Source organism: Equus caballus, chromosome 16, assembly GCF_041296265.1.
Source record: "Equus caballus isolate H_3958 breed thoroughbred chromosome 16, TB-T2T, whole genome shotgun sequence".
NCBI lineage: Eukaryota > Metazoa > Chordata > Mammalia > Perissodactyla > Equidae > Equus > Equus caballus.
Window position 1 is genome coordinate 56524029 of NC_091699.1, and position 15626 is coordinate 56539654.

The 15626-nt window shown below is 46.1% G+C and overlaps 1 protein-coding gene and 1 long non-coding RNA gene across 12 annotated transcripts in view; one reads left to right on the plus strand and one right to left on the minus strand.

The window, feature by feature from the left end:
- Positions 1 to 15518, minus strand: ZNF620 (zinc finger protein 620). Of its 11 annotated transcripts, none has more exons than XM_070237949.1 (7): positions 14652 to 15168; positions 13744 to 13929; positions 9046 to 9139; positions 7885 to 7958; positions 5656 to 5782; positions 5047 to 5160; positions 1 to 2768 (listed from the first exon to the last, which is right to left on the minus strand). In XM_070237949.1, exons 4-7 carry the CDS (start codon positions 7906 to 7908, stop codon positions 1762 to 1764), a joined length of 1272 nt encoding a protein of 423 aa, XP_070094050.1. In that variant the 5' UTR covers positions 7909 to 7958; positions 9046 to 9139; positions 13744 to 13929; positions 14652 to 15168; the 3' UTR covers positions 1 to 1761. The 11 variants fall into 11 exon arrangements, with proteins under 11 accessions (XP_070094050.1, XP_070094053.1, XP_023476464.2 ...); XM_070237952.1 differs by having other exon boundaries at positions 14911 to 15165; XM_023620696.2 differs by lacking the exon at positions 13744 to 13929 and having other exon boundaries at positions 9046 to 12598; positions 14652 to 15250.
- The window catches only part of LOC138918060 (uncharacterized), a 2932-nt gene continuing 2614 nt past the window's right edge, over positions 15309 to 15626 (plus strand). Inside the window, exon 1 of the long non-coding RNA XR_011426965.1 lies at positions 15309 to 15617. This is a non-coding gene — a long non-coding RNA (uncharacterized lncRNA). The remainder of the gene's footprint in view (positions 15618 to 15626) is intronic.

Consider the following 15626-nt stretch of genomic DNA (forward strand, 5'->3'; position numbering starts at 1 on the left):
TTGGACACAAACGTTCATAGCAGCTTTATTTGTAACAGCCAAAAACTGGAAACAACCCAAATGACCATCAAGAGGTGAGTGGACAAACTCTGGTATATCCATAGTGGAATACTCCTCAACAATAAAAAAGAATGAACCATTGATACATGCGACATGGGTGAATCTCAAAATAATTATGCTGAGTGAAAGACACCAGACCAAAAAGAAGAGTACATACGGTGTAATAAGATTTATCCAAAATCCTAGAAAAGGAAAACTAATCCAAAGTGACAGAAAGTAGATCAGTGGTTGCCTGTGGAGAGCCAGGAAGAAGAGATTACAAAGGGGCGTAAGCAGAGTTTTGGGGGTTATGGCTGTGTTTATTCTCTTGGTTGTGGTGACTGTTTCACTGGTGCATACATAAATCAAAACTTATCAATGGCATTATAATAATAAATAACACTTTTGTTTATTATGCTCCAGTCACTGGTCTAAGCACTTCTACATATATTACTGCAGTTAATCCTCAACACAAACCTGTGAGGTAGATTGTCATCCCTATTTTACAGATAAGGAAATTAGTACAGAGTTTCTGCAACTTAACCAAGGTCACACCAAGGAATGCCTGGGTCCATACCAAAGTCTGCCTGGCTCTGTATTACTAAGCACTACCCTCTGCTCCCTGCAGTGGGCAAAGTCAAGCTGTCTGCAGAAGTGGATGCTAAAACAGAACACATTTACATGTTCCTTCGGTTCCATAGGTAACAGAAAACAATGGTAGCTTCTTCCATGATTATAACAAATAACTAGATGAAGTTACAAGGAAATGTTTCCTGCTATGAGGTCACTTGGAACAGCAATGAGATGGATCATTTAAGACAAATAGCGCCTTGCATCTGACTCAAAGGGTACATATACCCCAACTTTTGCAAAGGCACAGACTACAACTGCAGAGTAAGAAGTAGTGTGGGTGGGCACTGCACCCAAGGTAGGTCTCTGAAAGTTTGCACTCTATTAGGAATGTCCTCCAAGATGCAGATGGCTCCACATGGACAAGACCCCTCTCTTTTTTATTTTAGAGACTCCTAATATACAGATGGTAATAGGGTAACCACATATCTGTCTTTTTCTTTCCTGGTTTACCCTTTCTTTAGTGTTGCATATCTGAGAAAGAATACATGGGAGATAAAGTTTTAAGATCTAAAGGGTCTGAAATGCCTTTATTCTATACTCACACTTGAGGGTATAAAATTCTGGGTGAAAATCGTTTTCCTTTTCCCATTTTGAAGGCTTACACCATTGTCCTCTCACTTTCAAGGCTGCTGTTGAGAAATCTGAGGCCATCTTATTCCTGATCTTTTGTTTTCTCTCTGTAGAAACTTTTAGGATCTCCTCCTGTTTTGATTATTCACAGTGATGTTCTTTGATGTAGGTTTCCCCCAGTCCATCTTGCTGGGCACTCCGCATATCCTTTCAATCTGGAAACTTATATTTCCTTTTATGTTTGTAAGTTTGGGGTTTGTTTCTTGTCTTTTCTAACTGTAAAGAGAATTTTTGTTGAAGAAACAAGGGCTCACAGAATTTGAGGAAGGTTTCATGATGGAAGCTGAGAGTCTGAATTAAACATCTTACTGGGACATTCCAGTTATGCAGAGCTGCAGGAACAGACATACACGGTTAAGAATTAGCACAGTCCAGGAAGGACAGTGATGACACTCATAAAAAGCATGAAAAAGGAGAGAAACAAGAGGCACAGTGAGCCTAGCTGTGGATAATCCAGGGCTACTCTTGGACAGATGTCTTCTGCATGTGTAGTTTCTGATGCAGAATGAATCTTCCACACCAGCCAAAGGTTTTCCCGCACACCTTACACTCATAAGGTTTCTCGCCAGTGTGAACTCGTTCATGCTGAACCAGGGTTATTTTCTGATTGAATGCCTTCCCACACTCCTTACATTCAAAAGGTTTCTCCCCGGTGTGAATTCGCTGATGCTGAGTCAAGGCTGTGTTGGAGCTTAATCGTTTCCCGCACTCTTTACATTCATAGGGTTTCTCCCCAGTGTGCATTCGCTGATGGACAATAAAACTGGAGCTACAACTGAAAGTTTTCCAACATTCGTTACATTCATAGAGTTTCTCCCCAGTGTGGAACCTCTGGTGCTGGAGGAAGACGGAGCTGCTACTGAAGGCCTTACCACACTCCTTACACTCATAGGGTTTTTCTCCAGTGTGGATTCTCTGATGCTGAATCAAGGCTGTATCTGAACTTAAACCTTTCCCACATTCTTTACATTTAAATGGTTTCTTTCCAGTGTGAATTATCTGATGCCGAATAAGTAATGAGTTATATCTGAAGTCTTTTCCACATTCTTTGCATTCAAAAGACTTTTCACCAGTGTGATGTCTCTGATGTCGGTGGAAGTCTGCCATTCGACTGAAATATCTGTCACATTTTCTACATTCATAAGATATCTGACCACTAGGACCTGTCTGATTTGTACTGAGTTTTGTGCTGACACTAACATTTTTTCCTAATTTCTCACACTTCTCCCCACTCTCGACAGCACAGGCCTCATGATGCCTGGTTGACCCATCTGTGAAATCTCTCCTCTTTGAGTCTGTTTTCTTGACTATCCAGTGACCATGCGGCTGCTCGAGGTTGCTTCCAAGGTCAAGGTGCTGGAGAACATCCCCTGGCAGCCCTCCTAATGTCAGTCTGTGGGCCTCCGTTTCTTTGGAAATATGTTCCTTTGGAGCTGATTCTCCCTTCTCGGTTCTGGTCTCACGCCCTGATGTCACAAAAGAAAGAAAATACAAGTGTTAGCCCCTGATATGACAAAAAGAAAATACCTGCACTGAAGGTGGAATGGGATGAATTGGTTCTAATCTGCCCGAGTACATGGTTATTTTCCCAATATGTCCAAAAAATGGCTACCAAGGATCACCACACAACAGAGCCCCACAAAAGAAATGAAGACCCTATGAGAGAAAGCTAAGCAAGGCCAGGAGACACTCCCATAAAGAGTGACTGGAAAACAGCACACTGTTAGCTAGCACAGAAAGAGCAAGAGAAAGTGAATTGGATGGATAAAAGGGCAGACATAGAGAAGTGAGGAACAGAGACCCCGAGGTGAGAGAAAGACCACTGGGACTGGAGAAGGGGCAGGTCAAACAGCTCAGGAACTACAAAGGGTCCCACAGGCAGAAATTCCTTAAGAGCTGCTTATTTTAAAACATTATCCCTGGGGCCAGCCCCGTGGCTGAGTGGTTAAATTCCCGCACTCCGCTTTGGCGGCCCAGGGTTTCACCGGTTCAGATCCTGGGTGCAGACATGGCACTGCTCAAGAAGCCATGCTGAGGTGGCATCCCACACAGCACAACTAGAAGGACATGCAACTAGAGTTTACAACTATGTACCGGGGGGCTTTGGGGAGAAGAAGAAAAAGAAAAAGACTGGCAACAGAGGTTAGCTCAGGTGCCAATCTTTAAAAAAAAAAAAAAATTACCCCTGTTAAAATCTTTGAAAAGAGCAGTGATCTCTGTCATCAACTTGGCTCTAGCAAAGCAGCAGGCTCCTACGGTGTGGCTGAGGGGCCCATGCAGGGCAAACTCCACAGCATCCAGAAGGGAAAGGGAAGATGTGGAGGCTTGCCTCTGAAATAAAAGGGGACTGAACGCGTGAAGAGCCCTTCCAGGAATGGACATAAGTCCCAGAGAGGACTTACGATTTTTGCCCTTTTCCTAAAACACCACACAGGATGTGTATACAGTTTAAGACAACAGGGTGGAATATGAAATCCTAAACTAACACACTAAAAACGAAAAAGCCAAGGCTATTTTCCCTCTGCTTTTGAGACCTTCTGCAGGCTGATATAATCTTCAGCACTGGCTAGGGCAAAACCTCATGTGTTTTCAAGCAAATTGCTTAGCAAATATTTTTTACCCAGAGAGCCTGAAGTCCTGGGGTCATATCCAGAAAGGCACCATGACACGAGCCTGGGGCAAGGCGGGAGGGATCATTAATGGGCCTTCTCTGCAAAGAGGAAATTTTAACAGGCATAGAAGGGGTGAAGTAAAATAAGAAAGGCAAAAAGATTCACTATGTTGTTATTTTTAATTCCCATATCAACACCTTTCAAAATAAGGAAAGCCATTCACCTTTTATTTACAGCAAGTTTTGCTTCAAAAGTTCATCTTAAAAAATTTTTTCAAGTGTCTGTGGGGGAAAAACAAAACAAGAATGGCCGAACATTGGTGACTGTTGAGGTGAGAGATACCTGGGGTGTGTTTGGCTGGTATCTGCATATGTTTCAAAATTTAAATTATAGGGGCTGGCCCCGTGGCCGAGTGGTTAAGTTCTCGCGCTCGCTGCGGTGGCCCAGAGTTCCGCCAGTTCGGATCCTGGGCACGCACACGGCACGGCTCATCAGGCCATGCTGAGACGGCATCCCACATGCCACAACTAGAAGGACCCACAACTAAAAATATACAACTATGTACCGGGGGGCTTTGGGGAGAAAAAGGAAAAGTAAAATCTTTAAAAAAAAAAATTTTAATTATAAAAATGAAGTTGTTTTATTTGTTAAGTCAGAGTTAGGGAACCCATAATTCAATTTTCCATAGAAATGATGTACTCTACAAATACATAGATGGCGAGACAGGCCCCCAGAAGCCTATTTTCCTCATAAGGTGGTTGATGTCCTCATTTTTGCAAAAACAAACTGGTGGAAAAATAAAATGTTTCCACATGACAGAGATGAAAGAGCTGCTTTAAGAGCTGCTCATTTAGTCTCCCTTGGCAGGTGGTGAGGTGGAGAGGCAAAGACGAACATGCAAAGAAATCTTGCAGCCACGCCTTTCCAGGAAGAGACTGGCCCTTCCTCATTTGAGGGAGGCTGTCACCGTGAACTCAAAGTCATATGTAATGATTCCACTGTAACGATTCCAATCCATGTAATGGTCTAATGAGAACAGTTTCACAAGAGAAGACACACTTCTTACACATTGAAAAGTGAAAACAAGAAAGCAGGCTAAGCAAAAAAGGCAGCTGGCAGTCCTTGTGCTCACCTGGACAGATGCCTCTGAGGGCCTCCGGGCTTGCACGTTCCCAGGGGTCAAGGCCTGGTGGCAGTTCCCCTCGCTCCAGCTGGGAGACCAGAACAGGTCTGGTGAATGAAAAAGCTGCCCAGAGAGAAAGAAACAGGAACACAAAGGCCAAGGGAATCATGAAGCAGGGTCCCCTTGCAGCCCTCTTTATCTTTCCCCACTGAGCCAGGTAGGGAGAAATGAAGAGAAGTCAGCCTGTGCCATCTTAGAGGACAGGACATTCCCACAAAAGGGGGCTGAGTCCTGGAATACGTCCCCACTGACATGAGGGAGTCCCAAATCTTCTTCAGAGAACTTGGAAGACAGAGGCACAAAGGGTTCTGCTGAGGTCCCAAGAGCTCTTCATTTCCCTCCACGCTTGGGGCAGAGTCCCACCCCAGGGTTGCAGGGACAGCTGATTTCAAAACCTGGGAACCCAGGGTTCTTCCCACCCAGTAGCCGCTAGGGAGCTCAGCCTTCAGAAGAACTGCCCATGAGGGTTATTAGAGAGCCCACAAAGTCTAAGGACGAAGGAAGCCAGGATGCTCAAAGGGCAGAGGCAGACAACAGCAAGCAGAAGAGATGTCTTACCTAGGGAAGCCACATTTGCATAATTCTCCAGCATCACCTCCCTGTACAGGGCCCTCTGTGCTGGGTCCAGGATGACCCATTCATTCTGGGTGAAGTACACAGCCACGTCCTCAAAGGTCACTGGCTCCTGAAACAACAGGTTTCTGCTCAAGCCCTGTGTGAGGGCAGAGGAGCCTAAGTATTGGGGCAGATACCTACTGGGTCTGATGGTATTCCAAGGACAGCTACCCAGTGCCCCCTGCAGGGGCAAGCCCTCAGCCACCATTGCTCCCATCAACCAGGGTGCCCAAGATCCACTGCACGCCTTTATGGTCATCCCCAGCAAACAGCCCTTCCTTCACCTGCTGATCTGGGCCTCAACTCCACCATACCCTGCTCTGTGGAACTGTCAGTCCCTCTGGCTTTTTTCTCCTCCCTGGGTTTTGTGTGTAAATGCACGGGGGACATCTATATAAACAGCCCACATGACTTTTGTACTGATCTTCACTCCCTTTCTGATCCCACTAAAGTGACAGTAACACAATGGCCCAAGAGGAGAAGAATCAGAGCGGACTAGAAGTGTTAACAGAATTTTAGAAGGCAGAAAAAGGATGAAAGGTAACTAAACTAGGAGAGCAGAAAAAGCTGCATCATAACTGCTGGTGGAAGAGGAAGCAAACCAAAAGGAGGCCAGTTCACACCACAGAACCAAGGATGAGCTTGGATTGTTTAAGGGTGACTGCTTTTTATAACTTGGTAAAATATTCTGTCTGTTTAAAAGCACCAGGGAGGAGGGAGGACTGACAAAGTACTTAGGGCAATGCACGAAAAATACCCACAAAAAGGCCCATCACTGAGAAGTCTCAGAAAAATGAGAACATAAAAAAGACCCTAACGGGGGCTGGCCCCGTGGCCGAGTGGTTAAGTTCGCGCGCTCCGCTGCAGGCGGCCCAGTGTTTCGTTGGTTCGAATCCTGGGCGCGGACATGGCACTGCTCATCAGACCACGCTGAGGCAGCGTCCCACATGCCACAACTAGAAGAACCCACAACGAAGAATATACAACTATGTACCGGGGGGCTTTGGGGAGAAAAAGGAAATAATAAAATCTTTAAAAAAAAAAAAAAAAAAAAAAAGACCCTAACGGCTGTCAGAAAAGGAAAAACAGGACACACATGAAGACTGAGGAGTCAAGAGGGCAACAGACTACAAAGAAAAAGTAAAAGGGAAAATGTTTGCTAAAATGCTGAAGGAAAACTTCCACTTCTCATATACAGGCAGTCACAGGGATAAGATTCATCCTCCTGCCTGAACCAAAATAAGACAGATTACATAAAACAAGGGTTTGCAAGACATTGGCTGTGAGGCAATAAAGGACAACAATCCCTGAGAGATGGGAAAGAAAGAGGTGAGCCCCAGGATTCCCGAAACTTACTAACGTGGAAGTTTCCAGGCTGTAATACAGGCAGGGTGAAGTGAGGCAGATTCCCTGGCAGAGTCTGAGACTAAGACAACTGTAGTTTATAGAACAGCATGCAAGAGAGTGCTGCACAGAGAAAAAAGTCGGGTTATCTGCAGAGGGTCCCCCTAGAAAATTTAACAGAGTACTAATCAGGATGTGGGTGTACGGAAACTACCTAAAGCCAGAGAAAGGAAATACAGTGAGACAGTGAATGCTTTTGCCCTAAAATCAGAAAGAAGACAAGGATATCTGCTCTCACTTCTACTTGACACTGAAATGGTGTTCTAGCCAGCGCAATTAGGCAAGAAGAAGAACTGAAAGGCGTCCAGACTAGAAAGAAGTAAAACTGTCTTTATTCGTAGACGGCACGTCTGTGTAGAAAAGCCAAGGGGATATACAGAAAAATTACTAGAATGGCTTTATCCAAGGAAAGACTTCTCCAATCTTGTGCACAGGAATGAAAGGAGTCTTCATTGTATGCAGTGATGCAGATTCCACTTTTCAGTTAATTTCCACTTTTCAGACCCACTTGCCAAATCGATCCCAATCAATTCCACCACGCTTGTTTTTTTCCATCTTGATTATCTTAGTTTGGGCATTCTCATCTCTCTACCCTCCTCACTTCCTCCCCTTCCCCAAACACACCCAACAGTGACAGATGCACAATGGAAGCCACAGGCCTGTACAACTCAGGATCTGGATGCAGAGCTGACACCTGTTTTCTCTTGACATCAAAAGGGTGGGAAGGTCGGGGACGGGGCAACAGAGGCTGAAAGGATGCTGGCTCACCTGGCGCCAAGTGGCCTGGAGCATAGCTGGCGTTCCCGCTTCACACACGGCCCTTGGTGTCCTGAGAAATGAGACTGAAGAGAAAATAAAGAGGCTTCGGTAAGACTGATGCTGCCTCGCACCCAGCAAAAGCCCTCTGTCCGCCCCGGGCTCCTCTCCGTCCCGCCACGCCCTCACCACAAAAGGCAGAGGAGCTGGAGAACCTGGTACTACGCCCGGGGTAAGTGAATCTATTATCACTCCGACCCCTGGGAACCCGGATTCCGGGCGACCGCTAACCCAGCAAGGCACAAGCGCAGAGAAAGCGTGGGAACGCGGCCAGCCGCCGGCTCCTGGGGAAGCTCTGGACCGGCTCAGCCGGAAGTACGTACGTCGTTCACCTCTTCTCTAGGAGCCTGGGAAGTTGTCTGGCTCTGTGGTTTCCTATCCCAGAAGCAAGCGCCCCTGTCCGTACTTTCGGAGACCCTACCGGCCAGAGTTGCCGGCCGCCCCTCCCCGTAGCTCCTCTGGAGGATGTCGGTCGGCCGGCCAGCTCAGGCCACAGAATGCATACAATCCTGGGAATCACCCAGGGTTCCCTGGCATTTGCCAATTCCGGCTGCCCTTCCAGGGGGCAGGACCGTTGCTGCATATGTGCAAAAGCTGCCTGGGTTCCCGTCCCGCCGCAATGGGAGGATTGGAGTGGGAAGAGTGGAGCCCATCGCTTCAACGTCCGAATGTGTATCGGTGGAGAGCATCGACTACCTAGGTCCAGAAACCTGGCTCGACTACTTATTAGCTGTATGACCAGCAAGTTTCTTTGCCTGTTTCCTTGTCTGTTAAATGGGTATGATGCTGGTACCAACCTCAAAGGGCTGTAGAGGGTTAGTAATTAAATGAGTTAATGGATTGGCAAAGTATTTACAGTAGTGCTAGCGCGTAAGTGCTTGCGAGTTTGTTTTGTTTTCTAATTGTGTTATTTGGTTTGAAGATACAAGTGATGCTGGGGCTCCACTATGTGGCACAGTTTAGGGACAGAGCAATTAACATTTACCCTTATAACACTTTCTAACCCTATACCCTATACCAGGATGTGTCTGCCTGGAGACAGATTTTAGTTAATGGCACAACAGCCTGTCCTGTGAATACAGGGTCCTTGATGTTAAGTTCAATGTTTCATACCTTGGGGTGAGATTCTCTAGACTCCTCTGCTGCCATTCTTCAGAACCACTCCATTCTCAAAGACTTGACAGGGCACCCCACTGCATAGCTAGACCTGCCAATGGGACAGCCACCATGATTTGCCTTCATTACATATTCACAATCCAAGCAAATGTCTGCACCCTAGCATTTCTTGGAGGTTGCCAACATGGGAAGACTTCGTTTCACCTCAAGGGCTCTAATACTCCTGAGAGCAGCTTCAGAGACACGGCTTCTACTTGCCAAGCACTGCTGTGCTGTGTGGAAGAACTGTCCTCTCTCTTCTCCAAGATTAGGAAGAGTGGTTTGAGGATTCCAGAAGCTTGGCAGTGAAAGGAGCCTAGGGATTCAGTATGCCTTTTTGACAATCCCAGTTTTCAAGGACTGGGTACCTCACGCCTGTCCTTCAGCTTTGCATGGTGTCCCTAAGAGAAGAACATCTATTGTTCACCAGCTCAAGAAACTGCACTTCCAGACTTCTGCCTGGGTGGAAGGCAAGTCCCTTGGCTACATGGAATCAGGAAAAGGATTTAGGGATAAGGCTGCTTTTATTTTTTTGCGGGGAGGCGGGTGAGGAAGATTGGCCCTGAGCTAACATCTGTTGCCAGTCTTCCTCTTTTTGTTTGAGGAAGATTGTCGCTGAACTAACATCTGTGCTAACTTCCTCTATTTTGTACGTGGGACGCAGCCACAGCATGGCTTGATGAGCGGTGTACACAGGTCTGTCCCTGGGAGCCCAAACCACAAACCCCAGGCTGCCGAAGTGGAGCACTTGAACTTAACCACTATGCCACCGGGCCTGCCCCAAGGCTGCTCCTTTTAAGGGCTTTTAAACAATAACATCTTCCCCATCTTATGAGAGTAGCATATTTAAAAACAAAAAACCTTATGGCCAATTATTGTAACTCAAACTATTATACCCTTAATTTCCCTGGGAAAGATTTTATGCTTTGCTAAGCTCCAAAATTACAAATTATGCCAGCACACAAATTTCATTAAGACAAACACAGTTGTTTCAACATTTGACAATAATTATAACACAAGTTCATTTCTTTCATTAACTACTCTACAATATGGTTGTGTAATCATCTTCATTTAGTGTTTTCTTAGGAAGATGTTATATACAATACACTTAAGACCCTACAGAGAATACATATAATATTTAACATCCATTTACCTGAACCTTTATGCAAAAAGAGTAAAGACAAAAGAAATATGCAAAGAATGTAAAATTATCACTGCTATAAATGACAAACAACCAGAGAAAACTTAATTCAACCCTTACATATGGTTAGGTAAGATTTAATTAGAGAAGTTTTACAAAATCTTATTGGCATTGAGGCAACCACAGAAAGCATGAGCAGATGCAGTGCGTCTCAGCAGAAATTCACTTGGTGCCAGTACACCCCTGACGGCTGCTGCTCATGTTGGCCATGGAGGATGCTGGAGTGGGTCCTTCCATATTGGAGAAGCTCATCTTTTGTGAGCCGTGCTTTTATACTTATGGTAAGTTAATAAGAAGAATTTACACATACACAGAAATGTATGCACTTCTGTATCAAGGAATGTTTATAAATTCTGGGCCCTTTTGGCCCCTGAAATAAACCCAGAATCAGTTAGGTAACAATAATCATCATTGTGGTGGGTGCCAGAGGAAGGAGAGTCCACCACCCAGATGTCTCTCAACAATATCGCTACCTCCAGTTTTTCAGACAACCCAAAAAGACCCTTTCCCTATACCATGTGAACACTGCTCACTACAGACCCAAATGGTATACTAAGATACATTTCCTGTATTGTACAACTTAAAAAATTCCTAGTTGCCTTTCTATTTTCCACTACTTGACTTCATGATATACTAAAACTTTCACAAACTCTCCTTGGTATGAGGACAGCAGATTCCAACCCTGCTTCACAACCATCATCCTGAGTCTTCACTATTTTCCCACAATAAACTCATGCTTTTCTGGACACAATGTCTTCCACATTCTTCCTTCCTTCACTGGAGCACACCCTCAAACAGTGAAGATGTTTAGTCATATCTTCAGGGCCAATTACATATAGGAATATCCTACTCCATTTTATAACTTCCTGGCCCGGCTTTTACGGACTCAAGCTTTCTTCTATGGAAATTCCTTTCCTCCTGCTCAATTAGCCTGTCTTCTTTCATCTTGCTACCATTTACCCAATGTTCCTGTTCTGACTATAAACCTAAAACCTATTTTTAAAACTAATTCCCTTAGTCCTTGAGTGTCGGGAAAACCTTATTAAGTTTTGAAGAAGCAGTCTTTTATATTTTGTTTCTTGGCTGTATGGTTTGTAAGTTTCTCTCACTTAAAGATGTTATATTTCCTATATTGCATATAAGGCATTATTCTGTATGGGCTCTTATTCTCTTTTGTCTTTGATAAAAAGCCACGAATCACTGTGGAATGGACCTCTGAAATCTATCGCTATGATCAAGGTCTTTCTAAATAAACTATCTACCTACCAAGGACTAGGACAAACAATTCAAGGCATAAAGGTCTCAGCCTTCCCAGTGTTCTGTCCCCATAGGATGGGCCATGAGCAGGACAAACTCCTGTCCATGAAACAGGACCACAGAGATGCCACGTTCTCCTCTCCTGCTCTAAACTGCTAGTGTACAGTGGTTTTCCAGAGGTTCCTCTCTCCTGTAGGCTATCTGTGAACAAAGCTGGTGTGTCTCCAGCTTGCCTAGACCCCTACTTGCTGCACAAAAGTTTTCTTCTTGATCACTAGTGGAAAACATAGTCAATAAATATATAATTTCCAGAAATCAAAATCATTGTTTTTTCCCTACAATTTAACTGTTCTTTTTAGAGATGTTCTGGGAGTGACTCTGGGATAAATGCCCTTTGTAGACTGATCCAGATGCTCAAACTGCATCTGGATGCACTAAGCTTGCATTTTGGTTTTTCTCCTGAGCCCTACCTGTTGCATACCAGTTATGAAAGAATAAATAGAAGGAAAAGCTCCCTGAATCCCACAATCTAAACACTAAACATTTTCATTTTGCTTATTCTGTTCCAAGACTCCTTCACACGCAGACAGGAATTTTAAGGAATTGAGAGAGTGAATATGTCATTTTATAGTCTTTTTTTCTCACTAATCAGAAAGTACACATTTTTCTTGTTACATTCACAAAATAGTGATTAACAGAATGTACTCAAACTAAGGATAGGGTCTATAAATATTCAAGAGGATGTGAAACATGTCTAAATTAGTGACAACTGTACAAAATCAGACAGTAGCAGGCTTGTCATTTTCATCACTATTAAAAAAGTGATCAGGGCCAGCCCAGTGGTGCAGTGGTTAAGTTCGCATGTTCCGCTTCAGTGGCCCGGGGTTCGCCAGTTTGGATCCCGGGTGCAGACACGGCACTGCTTGGCAAGCCATGCTGTGGTAGGCATCCCACATATAGAGTAGAGGAAGATGGGCACGGATGTTAGCTCAGGGCCAGTCTTCCTTAGCAAAAAGAGGAGGATTGGCAGTGGATGTTAGCTCAGGGCTAATCCTGCTCAAAAAAAAAGAAAAAGAAAAGCGATCAATGTAGAATTACTTTTAATATATTTGTGGGAAATTTAGTGCTTCTACCAAGAAAGGTTTTAATTACAAGGAATCCTCAGGTAGCCCAACTACATGAGAGAGGGCCTGGGGTTTAAATGAACCATGAACAGCCTCTATTCTGAGGCACAGGTGCTGTGGTAATCAGGGACTTTTCCCTCTGCTGTCTCAAATGCCCAACAATAGGGGGCCTTTCACACACACTCTAATCAGTCTCCTGCACTCAGACATCTGCTGCACATTGCTCCAGCCCAGCTCCCTTTTGTACCTACACATATAAATATTTATTGAAACTAAACAGAAACATCTAGATAGCAACAGCAGTCCAAAAGCAAAAGCTAACATGTTTAAAGATATATTACTTCGTTGCTATCAATTGGTATTCATTAATTAAGATTCCCTTTGCTAGTCACTTAAATGGTCTTCATATAATAGCTAAGATTTATGCGTGTTTAATGTGTGCTAGAAACGGTGCTAAGGCTGTATAGGCATCATCTCTTTTCCTCTTCACTGCTGAGGTAGGTACTATTACCGTCCTCATTGCAACTGAGGAAACTGATGCCAAAGAGGTTTAGAAGTCATCTGAGGACACGCAGCAAGAAAAAACCATTAACCAATACCTTGTACAGTTTCTCCTGTGAGTTGGAAAGCTTAAACACCATGGAAACATTACAGAGAATTGCACGGCTCCATACACCACAGCCTCTGCTGCACCACTCAGTCCACCTTTATTACTCCAACAATTGTCTGAACCGCCTAGTGCCATGGGTGCTGCAGTCCTCCTGTCCCTCCTGGATTCCCTCTCTACTAACCTAGTATCCCCAAGTTATCATCCAAAGTCTTCTAAGTTCCATGGCCTGAAAGCACACGTGGAACTACTGGCACAGGCCTGCCTGTTGGTAGACTCCTTCTGTAAAGAGTGATGTGGATTTCTAGTTTCCGGAAGATTTTACTGGCAGGTGCTTCCACCTCACACAATTAAACGGGTCATCTGAAAATCATGTCCCCTCTCTAACCAAAGACATCTCCTGGTCTGGATAACCTCAACCCACTTTCCCCAGACGCACCCTCATGTGCACAGACACACAAACACACCTGCCATAACTGCCTGGCCAAGGGGAAGCCAGATCATGCCTGAGTCCTGTACTGACTTTTCTGAGAGCTGATCTAAGACAGGCTGTCAGGAAGCCAGATCACCTGGGACCACATTGTCTGGAGCATGGCTGCTGTCCTCTGGCTCCTGCACCGCTCTCTGATTTTGGAAAAGGAAGAGCCTCAGATCTAAGCAAGGAGAAAAGAGCTCCGAATGAGACTGCCCCTCTCTTGTAGCCCATATGTCTATCACTCCCCCTCCCATCTCTCAACACCATCCCGGGACTCTGTTAACTTTCAGAACAATGACTGTCCTACCATTCCAGGGCAGCCTGGCCCCTACCCTCACCGAGAGTTAGAACTGCTCCTCCAACTTATTTCTCCATCCACTTGCCAACAAAGCACAAGGCTTCTCAAAATATACCGCTGCACTCCATCGCCCTGAACAGAGTCTCAGCCAGAGGAGAATCCTGGCCTCAATGACTGCTTGGGTTGGAGTAGAAAATAATTTTACTGAATGTGTCCAGTGACCCTGACCACTAACAAAGATTCTTTGACCAAACACTAGCCAGGCTCCTCTGAGCCCTTTCTCAACTAGGCCTCAACCTTGACCTATAAAAACAAAACATTAACAGTCTCTAACAACTCAAGGCCACATTCCTATGATGACCCTAGCCCCTCTTAGAGGGTCTGCCTGAGACAATCCAAGACTGCCAAAAGAATTTACTGTTTGTTCCAGCCAACCACCTGAAAATAGGGCCCCTGTCTCGCAGTCTCTGTGGGAAGGAGGAGCCTAGCTTCCAGAAGCACCAGTTAGCAAACCCAGGTGGGTTTCCTGTGACTCCCCTGAGCCTCTGTTCACCCCCCTCCCTACCGCCTCATTCTTCCTTTAAAACGCCCGGTCACGTCACCTCTATACAAGTCGAAGCTGAGTTCAGCTTCCCCGGACTCTTTTCCCTTCTGCAATACGTGGTTACTACTGATTAAAACCTGTCTGGCTTGGTTGATCTTTGACACCGTGACCGAGAGAGGCCTCCTCTGGAGAGACAGAGGGCAGAGGGCGGCGGGGCCGAGAACGGCTACAGGACAAAACGCAGGTGGAGGCTTGGCCACCGGTCAAGCAGGAAAAGAGATGCTCAAGTGCCCGGGTGGGTGACGCTGGGCGCAGACCCGAGCGGGACAACGGGAAGCCGGCGACGCCACCATCTTTAGTCGCATCCAGGAAGGCGAGCAGAGGCCGGGGCCGAGAGCCCTTCGGCGGAGGACGACCGAACCCGCCCCGGCGGCAGGGACGAGAGCTGTAAGGCCCCAGGTCACCGGGTCTCCTTAACCAGCCACTTCCAGGTCAAGGCCCTCGAGCCAGCCCAGACCACGGATGAGCCGAGCGCCTCGCCTCGCGGGCGGCTCCTCGCCCGGGTCCGGAACATCAGGACACAGACTTCCTCTCCCGAGGGAGCGCCGGGGCTCCACCAACCAACACCGAGCCGGAAGCGCAGCGGGAGCCCACCGTACCCTCTAGGAAGCCGGGAGGTTTCCCTCTCCGTGGTGCGTTGGACCGGTAAACTCACGTGCCCTGGCTACATAGCCCCGCCTACTGGCTGCAGTTCGAGTTGGAGATCCCCGCTGGCGGTAGCGATCCTCTTGTAATCCCGCCTGCCCAGACCTTCAGTGGCAGGCTACAGATGGAGCCACAGCAAGGCCAGCAACGACGCAAATGTTTGGGGGTTCTGCCTGTACTCCTGGCTGCCCCACGCGCAGCTGTGATCGAAAAGCCGAACTTCTTGGCCTCCAGGGCGCAGCATAATATAGGGAAACAGCTGTTTGCGTCTCGTTTTAAGCCCTCACTATTCCTGGAACTCAGTCCAGGGGCTGGACTGGTAAGATTA

Coding starts and splice junctions, on each gene's coding strand:
- ZNF620 (XM_070237954.1), bottom strand. CDS start 7,908: ATGCTCCAGGCCACTTGGCGCCAG. Junction 5,783..7,884: donor TCCAGGCCACTTGGCGCCAG/GTGAGCCAGCAT, acceptor CTGTTGTTTCAG/GAGCCAGTGACCTTTGAGGA. Junction 5,161..5,655: donor TGCAAATGTGGCTTCCCTAG/GTAAGACATCTC, acceptor CTCTCTGGGCAG/CTTTTTCATTCACCAGACCT.